At 46.1% G+C, this 17,054-nt stretch overlaps 1 protein-coding gene across 7 annotated transcripts in view; it reads right to left on the bottom strand.

The window, feature by feature from the left end:
• ROCK2 (Rho associated coiled-coil containing protein kinase 2) overlaps positions 1-8,592 on the bottom strand; it is a 72,031-nt gene extending 63,439 nt beyond the window's left edge. For 3 of the 7 annotated variants that reach the window (XM_077926343.1, XM_077926345.1, XM_077926344.1), the window contains exon 1: positions 3,790-3,811. Coding sequence is in view for 1 of the 7 variants with exons in the window: in XM_028722538.2 (XP_028578371.2) it covers positions 7,467-7,610 (144 nt within the window). In the remaining 6 variants the exon portion in view is untranslated. Of the gene's footprint in view, positions 1-3,789; positions 3,813-7,466 lie in introns of those variants that run through there. The other 4 variants (XM_077926346.1, XM_077926347.1, XM_028722538.2 and 1 more) reach the window with 3 other exon arrangements.
• Positions 8,593-17,054: the final 8,462 nt, after the last annotated feature.

The following is a 17,054-nucleotide window of genomic DNA, read 5'->3' as shown; positions in this document are numbered from 1 at the left end:
ACCAGTTTCGAAGCAATGATTCTTCAACATCAACTCTGTTGGACTGTCATGTTGTTCAGATACCTGATTGTATTCTATGGAATGGAAAGTGAAATATTGATGGACAACAAAGGAAGATTAAAGGCTCTCTCAATGCATATCTTTAAAAATGTAGTATAAAAACAGATAACTGGGAAACACTGGCCTGTGAGTGCTCCAACTGGAGAACAGCCTTTACCAAAGGCATCCTGGACTTTGAAGAAGCACAAACTCGGCAAAAAGTAGAAACAAGCTAAGAGGAAGGCACATTTGGCAAACCCTCACCGTGATCAACTCTCACCCAGAAACCTATGTCCCCACTGTGGAAGGATGTGTGAATTCAGAATTGGCCTCCAGTCACTTACAGACTCACCGTTAAGACCATATTCAAGGAAGACAATCTTACCCGGCTACAAGTGATCGCCAAAGTCAGATAACAATTGACTGCAACAGTGAACCATCAAGTTAACTCTGTTTTAGAATCGGTGCCCAATAACACTTTCCCTTAAATCAAAACACGACCAAATAGTCTCTTACCTAGTACTTACAAAAAAGCACAACATTAAGAAAGCAATACTGGGCAAATTGGGTTTGGCAGAAGAGAACAGCAAGTGGCAGGGGTAGCTCAAGACCCTAACAGGTTGGCAGAGAGGAACACATTGAAGAGGGCAAAGTTGCTGTCCGAAAAGCTGTTTAAAAATGTGATTTTGCATCAAGGATTTATTTTGTGTGCATCTGCTGAAGGATGTAAGCTGTATTTTTGCACAGAGACAGAGAAATGTGAAGTGTAAATCAACCAGATAAACACAAAGGAACCACCTGCAAGCAGTCAATTATGCATTTTATATGTATGTTATCTGCTTGATTGCTTCACAACTTTTTTGTGGGGGTTTTATTGGTTTGCACAGCACAAGGATATTTATGGAAGCATTTGTTTGCATACTGCTTTTAATCACTAGAGAAGATGGTTCCTTAATAACACACTAACTACAAGGAGACAGGTGAATTAATAGAGGTTATTATCATACTGTATTCCTAGCTCAAGGCAAGATCATCCTCCTTTGGCAGCATAGAATGCAACTGAATCTCAACTTATCACAAGTTATATCTTCATCAGAATCTAGTGGAAAAGTTGTACTCCACACTACAGATAAGGAATCTTTCAACTCTTTCCCACAAAAAATAAACTTCCCTACATGTTGAAAACTAAGTATCAGAGAGAAATAACCAGCTACTGTAGTTTCTTCCAAATTTGCTACTTGTTTTCAGGGTGGTGGTGTGGCTGTTTTGTATGCAACTAAGTTTTACTCAAAACAGATCCAGTGAAATTAATAGATCTATGTTACATCATGTCTATTCATTTAAATGGTTGTACTCTATGACTAACATTGGATACAACCCATAGGTGCTGTTGAATGAATGACAGCTCCACAATTTTTAAATTACAAGGCCAAAGACACTTTGAGACCAATTAAAGCATTTGTCTGGATATGTGAGGGTTTAAATCTGAAGGCAGCCCTGTTTAGGGAAGCATTTAATGTTTAACAGACTATTGTATTTTTAATATTTTGTTGGAAGCCGCCCAGAGTGGCTGGGGAAACCCAGCCAGATGGGCAGGGTATAAATTATTGTTGTTGTTGTTAAATGTGTAGTGGAAATCTCACCTCAACTTCCCCAGGTGTGTAGGTTTCCTTTCAGAACTTTGTGTTTAGCATGAAGATCTGAAGGTTTCTATGGCATTCAGTTAACATGCTTAGAAAACATCCCATAATCAGGAGCCCAGATAAGACAAACATGTTAAGTTCTGAAGAGGAGCCTGTGCAAACAAGGATACTTGGGCCTTGTGGTGGGAGAGCACTTTTTAAGCCTTCTCACCTCTTGATAAAAATCTGAATACAGCTTTGTACAAAACAAAATCTGGATGACAGAAATGCCTTTCATTCTGGCCCTATTTGGGCAATCTGCTCAGCTGCAAACCTACACACAACTAGGAAGAATGATGGCAAGCCCACTTAAGGCCCTTGACTTATGGAGGTTAAAGGTATGATTTTGAAGCCTCCTTTACTCACGGAGGCTCCCTGTTTCAGACTCTTGCTCTACATGCACTGGAAGGAGACAGAGATGGCCTGGGGGAAGCAGAGCTTAACACACCCATCCATGCTTCCATGTAAATTTACACATGAGCAGAACACCCAAATAGCATGTAGACTACATGTAAATATAACAGCCAAGTAGGACTTCTGTTATAGTGACACACCTGACGCTAGATGTGTAGCTTCTGGGCAACAATACATTGAAAAGCCAGAATTCTCTAATTCAGTCTTTCTATATATAGTCACCAGCTCTCACCTCAGGGAGCAACCGTCTCCAAGCAAATATCCAAATGAGAAATGGTATTTGCCCAAGTTTCAGGAAGAGAACCATGTGTATTGCTTCCTCCATCTTATGCTGTATTTACAACAGACACAAACTCTTAAAGTCGAATATGCGGCATTTCTCCATACAGCAGATTGCAACATTTGCAATCACCACATTGCAACTCCGTATTTTGCACTGGAAGGCTGTACACAGAGCACTCTCTCCTGCAGCATTAAACAGCTAATAATCCTGTCGCAGAAAGTGGAAGCTACACTGGAGGACCCATGCCAACAACAGCCTCATCCACGACTGCTGCCTGTCCAGACTGAAGTTTGGATACTGTGGAATTCTGAGCAGCACTGTGATTATCAGGACGGCTTTGTAGCACAGACAGTATTTGGGTGGCCTGGGCAAGTCTTAGGTGGAACACATGAGGATGGGAGAAGAGTAAGACATAGGGCCAATTAATTTACTACCACTCTTTGCCTCAGCTTCAGAGAAAAGCCACCTGGATGCACTTCACCTGTGATGTTCTCTTCTCAACCAGCAGCATATCAGATTTCCATTTTTTCTATAGCCAGGATATGTAGTAGAAGGGGAAGAGTGAGCAGTCATCCTTCAACCTGTCTCCCATACAGCAGTATGAGAGATTCAGCCCCCAGAGTCCCTATTAGCAATAAACTCGGTGTTGCACTGAGTGTTGCTGTCTTTCTTGCCTGGCATTAAAGGATCGTGGCTAGTCAGTGGAGAGTGATAAGAAGAGAAAAAATGCTTGTGCATTCTAGCTTTAAAAGCTCATAGTGAGGAGAAAATGAAGGTTTATCAAAGCAATGGATAGATATGGATCGCTTGCCTATGGATTATTAGACAAGCTTGTACACCAGTGGTTTTCAACCAGTGTGCCGTGTCATCCTGGGGTGCCTTAAATGGGCAGGGGTGCTGTGGGCAACACTGGCCTCTGTCCCTCTTTCCTTCTCTCCCTCCTCTGATGCCCTCTCATATTTCTGCCTCCCGAAGGCTTGTGTGGCTGTTTGTTGCAGCAGCCCTAGCTACAAGCTACCCAGGCGAATGGTGCCTCTGGGGCTGGTGAGGGAGGAGGCAGCTCAAGAGACCAGGGCAGTGGTGACCAGGGGAGAGGAGAGGAGGCTGAGGACACACTCCACTAGGGAGGGTGTTCAAAAAGGGGTGCGGGGCTGCCGGCTCTGCAGGCAAGGGGTGACATAGCTTGGCTTCTGAGGCTTAGAGCATGTTTCCCCACAGGGGAGTCCCAGAAATAATGTAGTTGGTCAAGGGAGCCGTGGACTCAAAAAGGTTGAAAACCTCTGTTGTACACTATTGTCGCATTTGTTCTTAGCTAATCCTTAATCAAATCAATTCTATTCAGAGTGGCTTGTTATGAAAATGTCTACTTGCCTTACTCTCCGTCAGCTCAAGAGATTGTGACGGGACTATAGGCCCTTTACTCTCAAATCCATACGGATGAACCTTCAACAAAAGGTAAATGCACTTATTAGCTCCAATCCGCATACGAAAAAACTTTGTGTTACTAAACCTCACCTAATTTCTGTGGCACACGCTATGCAGATTTCCCACTCTATTGGCAACACCCTCAATTTCTTTAATACATTCTTACTATTACCATCATTGGCATTAGCCCATGTTCTCCTTATATTTTATTTAACAAGTTACCTCTGCTCCGGCCATGAGAGGGAAAGGAAGAATTCCCACCTCTCAATGCAGCTGCATTCCATTCTCATAAGCACCAAGGGGCTTTCTGAACCCCAAACTAAGGCCTTGCATACCACTGATATTAAATGTAAATATTTGTAGATTCCCAAGTAATATAAAAATATGTCAGGAAGTTACCAATCACGATTTCTGTGAGTTTTGTTTGAGTGCCAAGTTTTATGAGCTGGGTTCTTCAATCTTCTCAACAGGAAGTACATGGAAGGCATATAGAAATTCACAGAGTGGACTTAAGCTTGCGCTCTTATTTCATAGACACCATGCTCTTGGGCATGTTACTCTCTCACCCTTGGCCTGTCTGCACAATAGGAGTAGGGATTCCTATTATCTTTCATAAAGAGATAACTTTTTTCTATTAAAAAAAATAATCAGATCCAGAATAGTATTTGTTGAGTATCAGTTTGGGAGTGCATTTCCCCATCTCCAACACAAATAATGCCTTTAGATCAAACCCTATCGTCAAGAGGAGGCATTGTGCAGCAGGTCAGACCTTGCATTAAATACCCCTGGCACCAGGAGCATTTTGTGACTGGCGCAGGTCTAACTGTGGCCCCGTGGAGATCTCCAAATGCCAGGTTGGTGACTGACATTTCCACCTGGCTAGCCCCTCCAGCTTTTTAAAGCAGGAAAGCAGAAGAGCTTATTTATTGCATTTATATCCCACCTTTTCCTCCAAGGAGTACATGATTAATCCCCCTCCTCAATTAACCCCTACAACAACCCTGTAAGGTAGGTTAAGAAGATGTGACTGACTCAAGGTCTCCCAGTGAGCTTCGTGACTGAGTGGGGATTTGAACCCTGATTTCCCAGGTCTTAGTCAGACACTTTAACCACTACACTACACTACACTGGCTTCCTAGAATACTTCTGCTATGGGGTAGCTATATTAAATGAATATTAGAGAAGGATCTGAAATATTTTCCTTGAAGCTTGAATTTGTTTTCTTCTGGATTGTTTTCTTAGATGTTTTAATGTGTTGTAAACCGCTTTGAGTTTTTTCCTTTAAAATATAAGAGTATAGTAATGAAATCGATAACAATAATGGCGATAAACGTCACTGCAAAAAAGGTGCCTAGACTGCCCATGGCAACTAGAACAAGACTTCTTTCCCCTTATACTTAGCCAAAGTGCAATAAAAAACTTAGAAAGGTATGAACTTCGTTAGGATCAAGAGGGCGGTATACCGTAACATCTTGTGTGGCACTGGCTATAAAAATTCCTATAAAAGGGAGTTACAACTCTTGTACAAGTCTTTGCTTTTCCTGAGTATTACAGTTTATATTGAGAATTAATACACCTTGAAAATGCAACCTCTCCACACAAATAGCACAGTTGGGCGTTTATTCATTTGCTAAATACGTCAAAGTCTCGACCATAGATATCAACAAACAATGCCATACACAGAAAAAGGCTATACTGACAAATTACATATAATAAAAAGAAACACACAACCATCCTTTCTACTACTAGAGTTACTAGATGAAAACTGACACAGGTGCAGATGAAAAGCAGCTATACATGTACAAACAAATGGCCATTTATAAATGTACATGTATGAAGAAAGTTTACTTGAAATGACTTACTTTGATTATGTAAGGTCCTACTCATATAACAATCCAACAGTTAACAACTGTAAAAGATTGAATTGCTGAGGAGGGAAGGAAGAGTCATCCCCAAATTAAGTATTTATTTGAAATTTATGTTATCTACTCTCATAACTGCTTCTGCTTCTGTAGCCAGAAGGCTCACTAAATGAAGAGGAAAATAAGCACATGGAGACTGGATGCTGAGAAGCAGCATTCTTTGCTGAACACAAGCATAGCCTACTGAAACATTCTGCAATACTTTTCAAGTGTCATGAATACCATCAGTACACCCTGAAGTGGTCTGTAACAAGCATAGATCCCTACTGCCTCCGGCATAGACAGACACACACACAGTTTAGTCAGTTCCTGTACTTTGGCCAAGCAGGACTGAGTCATTTTTGCAAATGACTCCAGCTGCTTCTCCCTGCCCCCCCCCCCAAAAAAAATGCCTGCAGAGAGAAACTCTTGGAACAGAAACAAAAATCCCATTCCTCTTTCTCCAAGAGGAGGGATAAAGTATGTGATATCCCAAAAGCTATTTTCTTATATAGGGAACTTGCTTATTGTACCGCTCACACCACATGTTTAGAAATGGAAAAATCTCAGACCTATATTTCTTCCTTAATGGGCTTTCCAATGGAAAGGAAAGGGTTTTGTTTTTTGCAAAAACATAAGGCTAAAGAGAAATGCTTATGTTTATGTAGCTAATGAAGTTAATAGCTCCTACTAAACAACCTTCCCAAAATAGATATTCCCAAAGTACGTCCATAATTTTTTGAGTACTCTGCACAGTGCTTGGAAGCAGAATGTCAACACTGGTTTCCCATTAACAAAGTTTATTGGAAAGCCAAAGACAAAGGGATCAAAGATGACACTGACATGAAACATGGACTAACATCTCAACACAGGCAGATTTACACCAAACTATTTGCAAATCATTGAATGAAACATCCAACATGAAAGTTTAGGATCAAAGTGAACCCCTGCATCCCTAACCAACACTGAGAAGCAAGCTCAGCTGCGACTTCACCCTCCAAATAAATACATTCAGGAATGATGTGAGAATCATTCCTAACCACACCAGACTGAGTAAACAAAAAGTTACTCTGCGACACATAAATGTTTCTCTCCCCACAACCCTTGCCTGCACCCTCAATGGCATGTTTCTTCTTTACTTCTCTCCCACCCATCCCCCTTCCCAGCTTTCTAAGGTGGGGGGGAAAGAGCTTTCATCAGGCCAAACTGAACGCGACTGCCAGCACCCTTCCCCGCCTTCACTCCTCCCTGAAGAAGAAAAGAATGTTCATTAGAACTGCACCGTCCATCCAATCAAGTATCTCAACCAAAAATCCCTCACTGCCGCTAGATTTTGGGGTGTGTGGAGAGGGGCGGGAGGAAGAGGACAGAGACAGCGATTATTAACCCTTGCTTTATCTAAACAGGACCCTTTCCCAGACCAGCCCGTAGCGAAAAAGCTGTGCCTCTTTACATCCCCTCTCCCCCACCCAACTCTTCCCTTCCAAAGCAAAAGTGGGATCCAGGCTCCCATACACCCAAGGCGGCCAGCCTCTTTCTTCAGTCACTTAAAACGCGGGGGTCGAACTCAAGACACCCCCACCAAATAAAATCCTCTCCTTTCCCCACCCCCCAAACAACAACAACCCAACCCACAAGTTTCTCTCCCATCCCTGCCCTTCCCTCCAATATGAAGCTACCCCTCCAAAACCTCGCATCTCTTTCTCCCGCCGGCGAACTCACCAACAAACTTTCCACATTGACTGGAGACCTGGGGTCCCGGATCATGGACTCCAGCTTCCTCTGGCGCCCCGAGATCCCTCCTCCGGATTGGGGCGGCGGCGGCGGCGAAGCGGACATTTTCACCGCTTGCTGCTGGTGGTTCATTCTCCCGCTCCCCGAGGGTCCCTCTTTGCCGCCGCCTTCTTTCTCCTCTCCCTCCCCGGGCGCCTAGGGAAGCCCGGCGACGGCTGTCCGGCAGCGGGACGAGAGGGCGGCGGCAGCAGCAGCAGCAAGCGAGGAGCGCCTTCCGCCGCCAGCGCCGCCGGTAGGTATCTGCTTCGGGGCCTAAGGAGCGGCCCAAGGGGACCCGGCGGGGCCGCTCAGTCCCGGCCCGCTCCGGCCAGGCCTGCCTGCCTCAGGAGCAACAGAGAGCGGGGCGCCCGCGGCCACCCTCGCCCTCCTCCTCCACCAGCACCGCCGCCGCCTCCTCGTCGTCCCCCGATTGGGGCGGGCGCTGCCGCCGCTGCTCCACCCGCCCGCTTGGCGTCCCCCGCCGCCACCTCCGCTTCCCAGGCATGAACGGCCCGCAGAGGGGGGAAGGTGGGCGGCGGAGGGGAGGGGAGGGCCGGTTCCCGCGGGAAACTGCCGCCGCCTCCCTCGCCCCCCGACTAGGCGGGAAAACCAGTCACGGCCGGGCCCCCCACGCCGCCTCGGCCATTTTGCACCAGGTCAATACCCGACGGGGAGAAGGCGAGGGGAGGGAGGGTAGGAGGGAAAGAGGGAAGCCAGCAGCGGAGGAGCCCGGCTTCCTCCCCCCTCCTCCTCCGTGGGAGGGAGGGAGGGCTAGGCCCGCCTCGCTGGGATCGGGCTCCTCTCTTTCTCTCCGCTTCTGTCACTCAAGGGGTCCCCCACACACTCCCTTTCCAAGTTCCTGCCCCTTCACTGGAGCCACCGCGCCACCATTTCCCTCCTTTCCCCGCTCCCGCCTCAGGGAACTTATTCCTATAGCTGCTCCGGCTATGGCCTCCTCGTTACCCACAAGCCTCCGCTCCTCGCCCGAGCCCCGCTCGCAGGCAGGCAGGCAGGCGAGCGAACGAGGGAGGCGAGGAAAAGGCCAGGAGGGGTTTCCCACCCACCCTCCTCCTCCTCCCTCGCCCTTCGCATAGCTGGGCAGCCAGTCACCGGCTCTAACTATGGACTTTTTACCTCAGGCGGGGAAATGGGGTGGGGGTGGGGGGGTCGGTTGGCGGCGAGGGAGGGGGCGGGAGAAATCTGAGGGTCTGCTGACGCGCATCTTGCCCCCGCCGCGCAAAGCGGGCGGGGGATGCGCGCCCGGCTGAGGCGCAGGCATGGGCGGGGGGGGGGGGCGGGAGGAAGCAGCAAACGTGCCCTCAGGCGATCCGAAATAGCAGGGTGACTCCCTTGCCTGCCTGCCTGACTCAATCAACTCAGCAAAACCACCTCCGCTCCCCAACTCACTGCCCGGTGTGGGAGCGAGAGGACACACACGCGCGCAACGGGACGGAACGCGCAACTGTACACGCAAAACGCGATAGCGGGGGTAGCGCAAGAGCGGTGAGCCTCCGGGAGGCGGCCCCTCGCGCGACGGCGGCACGCAAGACCATATAAAGCTCCCGAGGGCGAGGAGGGAGGGGGCAGAAATTAAATCCGCCGGCCGCTCTCGCGCCCGCCAACGGTTTGCCCCGCTTTGCCCAACGGCCAAGCGAAACTTATGCTGCCAGGTTAAAGCGAGGCGGCTCTCCTCAGACGAGGCTGGTCTGGAGTGTCGTGAGAGGGCGGCAAGCGGCTATTCGGTTTCGTTCCTAGAAGGTGGTTCTGGTGGGGTTTTTATGCATCAGCAGGTGCCAAAATAACTTGGGGTCAGACTAGGCACCTTGATTTGAGGGTGGGGGAAGGAGGGTCACCAAGCCTCAGATTGCGGGGTGAGGCCTAGGGCTACGGTCTTAAATCCAATAAATAATAATAATAAATACAATTTATAATTTCAATACTTCTGCTCAGAGGTTTTATGACAACCTGGAGGTACTTAAATTTATTAAATAAATACAGCGGTGGGCAGATAAGAAGTCGTAAATAAATCAAGCTACCTCCGGTGATCGCAAGCGTTAGATCTCAAAGACAGGGCAAGGTGCTGACGGGTTTGGATCTGCTGGGTTCAAAGCCCTGCATCTCTCTCAAGGGGCCTCATCACACAGTAAAAAAAGGAAATAATGAATGTCCCCACCCAATTTCTACACTGGCCAGTACAAGCGATTAGAGCTTGGGATGCAGTGGTAAATCCACAATGCCGCTCCACTGTGGACCCTCATTAGGGTTGTCTTTTAGGACTCAGCTCTGGTATTGGAAGGAAAATTCCGCTCAGCTCTGGCACAGATTCAGACTTGCCCATAGGAAAGCTCAACAAATGGGGTCTTAAAAGAATTCCTAGTTGCATTAAAGTAGGTTCAATAATGATGATGATGTGTAGGAACTGTAGGACTAAATTGGCAAAGGGTACTAAGAGATAGCTTGCTAATTCCTAAATCTCTAATAGGTTGCATTGGTTTCCCATTGAGCACCCAGACCCACTAATTACTATTCCACTACCCATGTAGCACCAAAATGATATTGCTGTTTAAGCATAAGTTTCTTCCATTATTTCATTTATTAATATTTTTATTATAGCAGATTCTGTGGGCAAGCTTACCTCTAGTGAACACAACTTCTAATTACAGATGGGTAGCCGTGTTGGTCTGCCATAGTCAAAACAAAAAAAATTCCTTCCAGTAGCACCTTAAAGACCAACTAAGTTAGTTCTTGGTATGAGCTTTCGTGTGCATGCACACTTCTTCAGATACCAAGATATCTGAAGAAGTGTGCATGCACACGAAAGCTCATACCAAGAACTAACTTAGTTGGTCTTTAAGGTGCTACTGGAAGGAATTTTTTTTGTTTTGACAACTTCTAATGTTACTTTATATACATAGGCAGAAATGTTCCGATATAATCCTGAGCACACTTACTTTCAAGTAAGTCCATGTGAAGTTAATAAACTCACTGTGACGTATTTGTGTTTATTAGGTTATTCTTCTACTTTCTCCTGCAGCTATCACAGCATCTCCAGAATCCCAACTCTGCTCAAAGCCTCACATGCACCCTCTCAGCACATCTAGTTGCCTCAAGTGCCCGAAGAAGAGGTCGGGGGTGGGGGCAATGAACAACAGGACAAGAGCTGAGAATATCTTTGATATCTCTGGATCATTCCTATACCTGGTGTGCATGTATTTGCATTACTAAGTTAAAAGCTTACCCAGTTCTTCCAGAGCTTGTAATTCTGCAGAGGAGCAAGGCATCTCTGGATAGAACATGTAGCATTCTTCTTTATTTTCTGAGGAAACCAAAAAAAAAAAAGTCTTCAGAGATATGCTTTCATCTACTTACCTTTGCCCTGGAATTTCTTTATCAATCCCTGGATGAAGATATGTCACACACAATGAAAAAGACAGCTATGAGTATATAGATAGAATTTCTGATATTTCTAATAACTGAGTCTTGGGACCAACTGGCTTGCTCCGTTGATGGGAAGCCTATCTTTTACCATATGCTGCTGAAAGCGGCTGGGGAGCACGGGCCGCCAACCAGCTGGGAGGTGAATGTGCAGCTCCCCCTGCCACCGCCAAGACTGGAAAGGTTTCAGCATCCCCTTTATCATCTTCACTGTCATCAAAAACACTGTGTCACTACTCAGCTCAGGTACAACTGGAAACTGGTGCTGCAGCTTAGAAAAATAGTTATTTTAGATCAAAATTCTTTTTTCCCACTTCCACAAAACCAATTTGCACAGTATATGCTTGGCAGTGGCTGGGGGAGCTGCACGCTTGCCTCCCAGCTAGTTGGTGGCCCGCTCTTCAGCCGCTTTCAGCAGTATATGGTACTCCTGCGGCTCCTGCGGACTTTTCTACGAGGAGGGAGAAGGGACTGACTTGCTGCCTCAGTCCCTTCTCCCACCTGGGGAAAAGCCCGCAATAGCCACGCGGAGCTTGTGTGCGGCTCTTGGGGGCTTTTCCTGCTTGCCTCCCCGTTTCGCTCCATAAGACGCACACACATTTCCCCTTACTTTTTAGGAGGGAAAAGGTGCGTCTTATGGAGCGAAAAATACGGTAATTAATTCTAGTTAGTTTAGGTTAAGGGTTTTAGTTACCGGTATATTGAAATGATTGTAGAGAGCTGCACACACGGCCAACCAGCTGGGAGATGGGCGCGCAGCTCCCTAGCCTCCAAACTGGTTGGTAGCCTGCACTCCCCAGCCACTTTCAGCAGTATATGGTAAAATGTCGCGAATATAAGCCGCACTTTAACTTTTCAGGGTCTGAAACTGGAAAACAGTGCAGCTTATATTTGGAGGTACTTCCTTTTATTTATCACTTACCTCCAAGAGGGCTATCAGCATAGAAAAGATACAAATAAAGAAGGCAACAATCATTTTTATAACGTTGATACTGGTACCCTCAAGCACCAGTAGTCAACTGCCGGTTGTCATCTGTTGAGCAAGCTTCAAATCATAAGGGGATAGAGAGAAGAAAGGTGATTGGCTGAGTAGATGATGATATCATAGGTGGGTTCTGTTAAGTCATTATATATTGGGGGTGGCTGGGGGAACAGCACGCCCATTTCCCAGCTGGTTGGCGGCGTGAGCTCCCTAGCTGCTTGGCAGTGGGAGTGGGGTGGCACATGTCCAACCAGCTGGGAGGCGGGCACACAGCTTCCCCAGCCACCGGCAATATACAATGCCTCAACACAATCCACCTATGACATCATCTACTCAGCCAGTCACCTTTCTCTCCGGTTATGATTTGAAACTTGCTCAACAGATGACAACTTGAGATTTTTTTATTGGCGAGACCTAGGCGTTAAAGCAGGCTTCATCAACCTCAGCCCTCCAGATGTTTTGAAACTACAATTCCCATCATCCCTGACCCCTGGTCCTGCTAGCTAGGGATCATGGGAGTTGTAGGCCAAAAACATCTGGAGGGCCGAGGTTGAAGAAGCCTGAGCTAAGGCATTTTTGCCTGCAACACTATTGGCTAAGGATCTGTTTTATCTGCTTATTAGTTACCGTATTTTTCGCTCCATAAGGCGCACCTAGTTTTAGAGGGGGAAATCAAGAAAAAACGCCTGTCTGCTTCTCCCAGAGCTTCTCGGGGCTGCCAAGGGAAGCCCGGGTCCCCCCCAGCCCCAAAGAGCAAAGAAGTCAAGACAGCGAGCAGGATCCATCCCGCTGGCTGTCTTGGCTTGTGCCAAAGCCGCGCGCAGCCTCTCCCGGCCGGAGGGGCTGTGCACGGCGATGGCAATTCCCCCACCTCCCGCAAAAGCCCACAGGAGCCGCACACCCTTTAAGGAGCGTGCGGCTCCTGCGGGCTTTTCTACGAGGAGGGAGAAGAGACTGACTGGCCGCCTCAGCTCCCACCGGGCTCCCAAGGCTTGCGGAGAGCTGCCCGAAGCCCGGGGTGCACAGCGTCGCACTCCCCAGGCTTCGGGCTGCAGGCAGCTGTGCGCAAGCCTGCGGAGCCTGGCGGGAACTCCTGCCGGGCTCCGCAAGCTTGCGGAGAGTTGCCCGAAGCCCGGAGTGCGCTCCGCTGCGCTCCCCGGGTTTCGGGCTGCAGGCTGCTGTCCACAAGCCTTGGGAGCCCCGTGGGAACTCCCGCTGGGCTCCCAAGGCTTGCGGATAGCTTCCTGAAGCCTGCATTCGCCCCATAGGACGCGCACACATTTCCCCTTCATTTTTGGAGGGGGAAAAGTGTGTCCTATAGGGTGAAAAATACGGTACTTTAGGTTTAGGGTTTTAGTTACCGGTATATTGAAATGATTGTAGAGAGCTGCACACACGGCCAACCAGCTGGGAGATGGGCACGCAGCTCCCTAGCCTCCAAACTGGTTGGCAGCCCACACTCCCCAGCCGCTTTCGGCAGCATATGGTAAAATGTCGCGAATATAAGCCACACTTTAACTTTTCAGGGTCTGAAACTGGAAAACAGTGCAGCTTATATTTGGAGGTACTTCCTTTTATTTATCACTTACCTCCAAGAGGGCTATCAGCATAGAAAAGATACAAATAAAGAAGGCGACAATCATTTTTATAACGTTGATACTGGTACCCTCAAGCACCAGTAGTCAACTGCCGGTTGTCATCTGTTGAGCAAGCTTCAAATCATAAGGGGATAGAGAGAAGAAAGGTGATTGGCTGAGTAGATGATGATGCCATAGGTGGGTTCTGTTGAGTCATTGTATATTCATATCTCAACATCTTCAGAGAGTCAGCAGAAATTGTAGTTTGAAAAAGAGTCAGGGTTGCCAACTGACCATATCTTGGCCTCCTTTTGTGCCTTTCAAAAAGGACCAGCCTGTGGAGATGTACCTGTGAAATACCGGTACGTTATTTGCATGGATTTAAACATGATCATGTACTCATTACTGGAGATCAAACTACTGTTAAGAGTTATAACTACAAGGCCCCTAGTTCAAAATATGGCAACCCTAGGAAAGGTTCTTTGTAACTACATACCACATTGTGAATTTTGGCCCTAATAAAGTTTTTAAGTTGCAATTTCTCTACTGTGGTGACTGCCTCCTATTTTTGGTTTCTATGCCTCAAACACATGCATGAAATACAGAAATGCAAAAAATAAGCTTTTTCCAAGCATCAGGTGGATGAAGAAGCTGTATCTGTTGAATTTCTTGGGGTTGTTTTTTCTCCCCTTCTTTCCTGAAACATTCCAATACAGTGCCACAAGGGGAGATTTTAAACCTCCTGTTATGTGTTCCTTCAATTTGTAATCCTCATCTCCAGAATACAATAAATTGTGGGAAAATGATTGCTTGTACATGAGAGCATGAGCAAAGTTCTTATTATTGCTGCCCTAAATGGAGGCTCAAACAATCTCATTCTCTCCACCTTTGCACAGCAGAATCCACTTCTGACTTTGAATTACATATGTACAATGTTAGAGTTATTTTTTTGTTTGTTTCATTCCACCCTGTGTACTGAGTAGAAAACTTGCCAAAATGGTTTGAGGCATATGTACATCCGTGTGTACATACTCGGATCTCATGTCATTGTGTGGAGATTCTCACATAATGTGTGATGCAGTCGACTGCTACATGCAAGAATCTTCCGTTTTAAGATGATTAAATATTAAAAAGGTATTGACATGAAGGGCAGACATTAAATAGTTGATTTCTTTACATAGTTGTTGCTGGCCACAAAGAATATCCCCAGTGCCTTTTTATGTTCTCACAGCAGTGAATCATTTCTCCCCTATGTTTCAGGGTTCCTTGGCCCATAATTTGAACCCCTGAGCATTAATCTTCTTTTCAAGCAATCATGCAATCTAGTTGTGCTTTGTAGCAATCACAGTAACTTCACAGTTTGTAATGTGACCCTGGAGAGGTCATTTCAGTACTGCTAACACACGGTTTGAGTTCATCCCTGGAGGTGCATTCCATTGTCTCTCAAGACAGACGGATGCCAACAGCATTCGTTGTCACTTAGTAGTAGAATCATAGAACTGTAGAGATGGAAGGGACCGCGAGGGTCATCTAAGTCCATCCCCTTGCAATGCAGGAATCTTTTGCCCAACACGAGGCTCTAACCCACAACCCTGAATTTACCTCTCCTAGTATTGTATGAGTTTAGCTTGGCAGTTAATTTTATTGTTTACTTTTTAAAATTACTTATTTAAAGCATTTATACCCTGGTCTTCAGTTAGAAAAGTTCCCACAGCAACTCACAAACCAATAAAAATAACATAGTCCCTATCTTCAGGTTTACAATCAAAAGGACATGCAAGAAAATAAGAATGGGGAAGGAAAAGGAAAACAATAAAACTTAGGCACAACATTCTAATTTATAATGAATTTATAAGGACCACCTTGGATGGAAATAGGCTGATCGCATTTTTTTTTTAAACACATGCACAAATAGGCCTTAGCAGCCTCTGAGAAAAAAATCATGGTGTCATAGCTCCTGGAACTGCTGTAATACAGCCAGTTGTTGTTGCACTTACAGGGCATGTCTGAGACCTAGGCAGAATCTGCCACTTTGTTGTGGCAGGTAGGCTAATGTGGCCCAAATTGATACCATCAAACCCAAAGCAAATGGGGTTCTTCCTCACAAGGCAGTTGGTAATAACTGTCTCCAGAAGAGGGGCCTATCCCAAATGTTGAAAGTAGCCGTGAGGGGAGATGGCAGTTCCTCACTGCCTGCTTCCTTAATACGTCTTTCTTGTTACACAGATAGTTACGTAAGGAAGATTTTGTAAGCAATAGTTACTGTTTCTGGATGTAAATTGTAAGCAGTTACTGACTGGCATACTGCATTATTAGTTGAATGCCAGGGAATAGGATGAAATCATGTCTTATAATATATATATAAACTTGAAAAGATCTGGATTGAAGCCCACTTTTGGAACGATGCAGTCGCTGACAAGTTTTGCATTAACTCGGATAGTTTGGGGAGCCTGGCAAATACACAGTAATGTGTTTGCTTTGTGAATGGAGTCTGGTCTAGCACAATTACAGATTAATTAATTTGCCACTTTTCTAATGAGTTAAACTGCAGAACTGAGAAGCAGATGGAAATTTAATTAGTAGGCCTCACAATGGTTCTGATCAAAAGATTCATGCAATTGTCCCTAATTTACATGTTCTTTGCAGGGAATCAGTTACCACCTGATTTGCTCAAGGTCACACAGGACAGCCAGTAGACTATAATTCTGTTCCAGATAAACATTTAAAAAACAAACCTTGGCAGTAAAGCTAGAAAAAGCAATCAAACTAGTACCCAAGCCAAATAATTTGCCTTGAAAGCTGCCAACATTAAGCTGCGTCCATCACACTTGCAGGGACAAAAATATCCCCAGGCCAGAGTGTTAAGAATGCTTTCCTGCTATCCCTGAAGGGTTCTTTTCCTAAGTTTTTGGGTGTATCTGCACACCAACTTCTCCATGCCTCTGGTGCTAAAGCATATCTAAAAGAAAAGTTGCCCCACGCAGGTGCAGAACTTAAGAACCTTGCATCCATTTCTGCAAGCACTACACCACCAGGGCATTCTTAGCAGCAGAGCCCATTGCACCTAATTTCCTAAACCACTGAGTTACTGGCCTAATCTTTGCTATGCTGCAGCCCAGCTGCACCAGAAGACTTGAGTAGCGGCTTGGCAGACCCTATATAAATGTTACTTCAGGTTTGCTTGGTGTGTAAGTCTGAGCAACTTGATGCTAAGGCTCCTAGTGACTTGCTTCATATAGTTGTTTTCTCTGGAACTCAGCCTTCAGCCTAGCTCTTTACTATGGCTCCTGGAACCCTGATCCCCTTGCTCAGTCCGAGCCACCAAAAGCCAAGAGGAGAACTCTGCAGGAGCATAAGAACATCAAACACATAGTTGTGTCTATTCCGTGATTCCTCAGAAATACATATAAGCTGCAGGCATGCTACTGACTTTCAGTGAAAAAGAACAGTACAGCAGAGCACTTGCAGTTGCAGATATATTTTGGGAAATATGTGGGCACATGCTGAAAGTTCAGAAGCAGTCAGTTGTCGGCATCCGTTTGT

The sequence above is a fragment of the Podarcis muralis genome, chromosome 3, assembly GCF_964188315.1.
Source record: "Podarcis muralis chromosome 3, rPodMur119.hap1.1, whole genome shotgun sequence".
Taxonomy (NCBI): Eukaryota; Metazoa; Chordata; class Lepidosauria; order Squamata; family Lacertidae; genus Podarcis; species Podarcis muralis.
The sequence above is the reverse complement of the archived record's forward strand: the minus strand, read 5'-3'. Positions and strand labels throughout refer to the sequence as shown.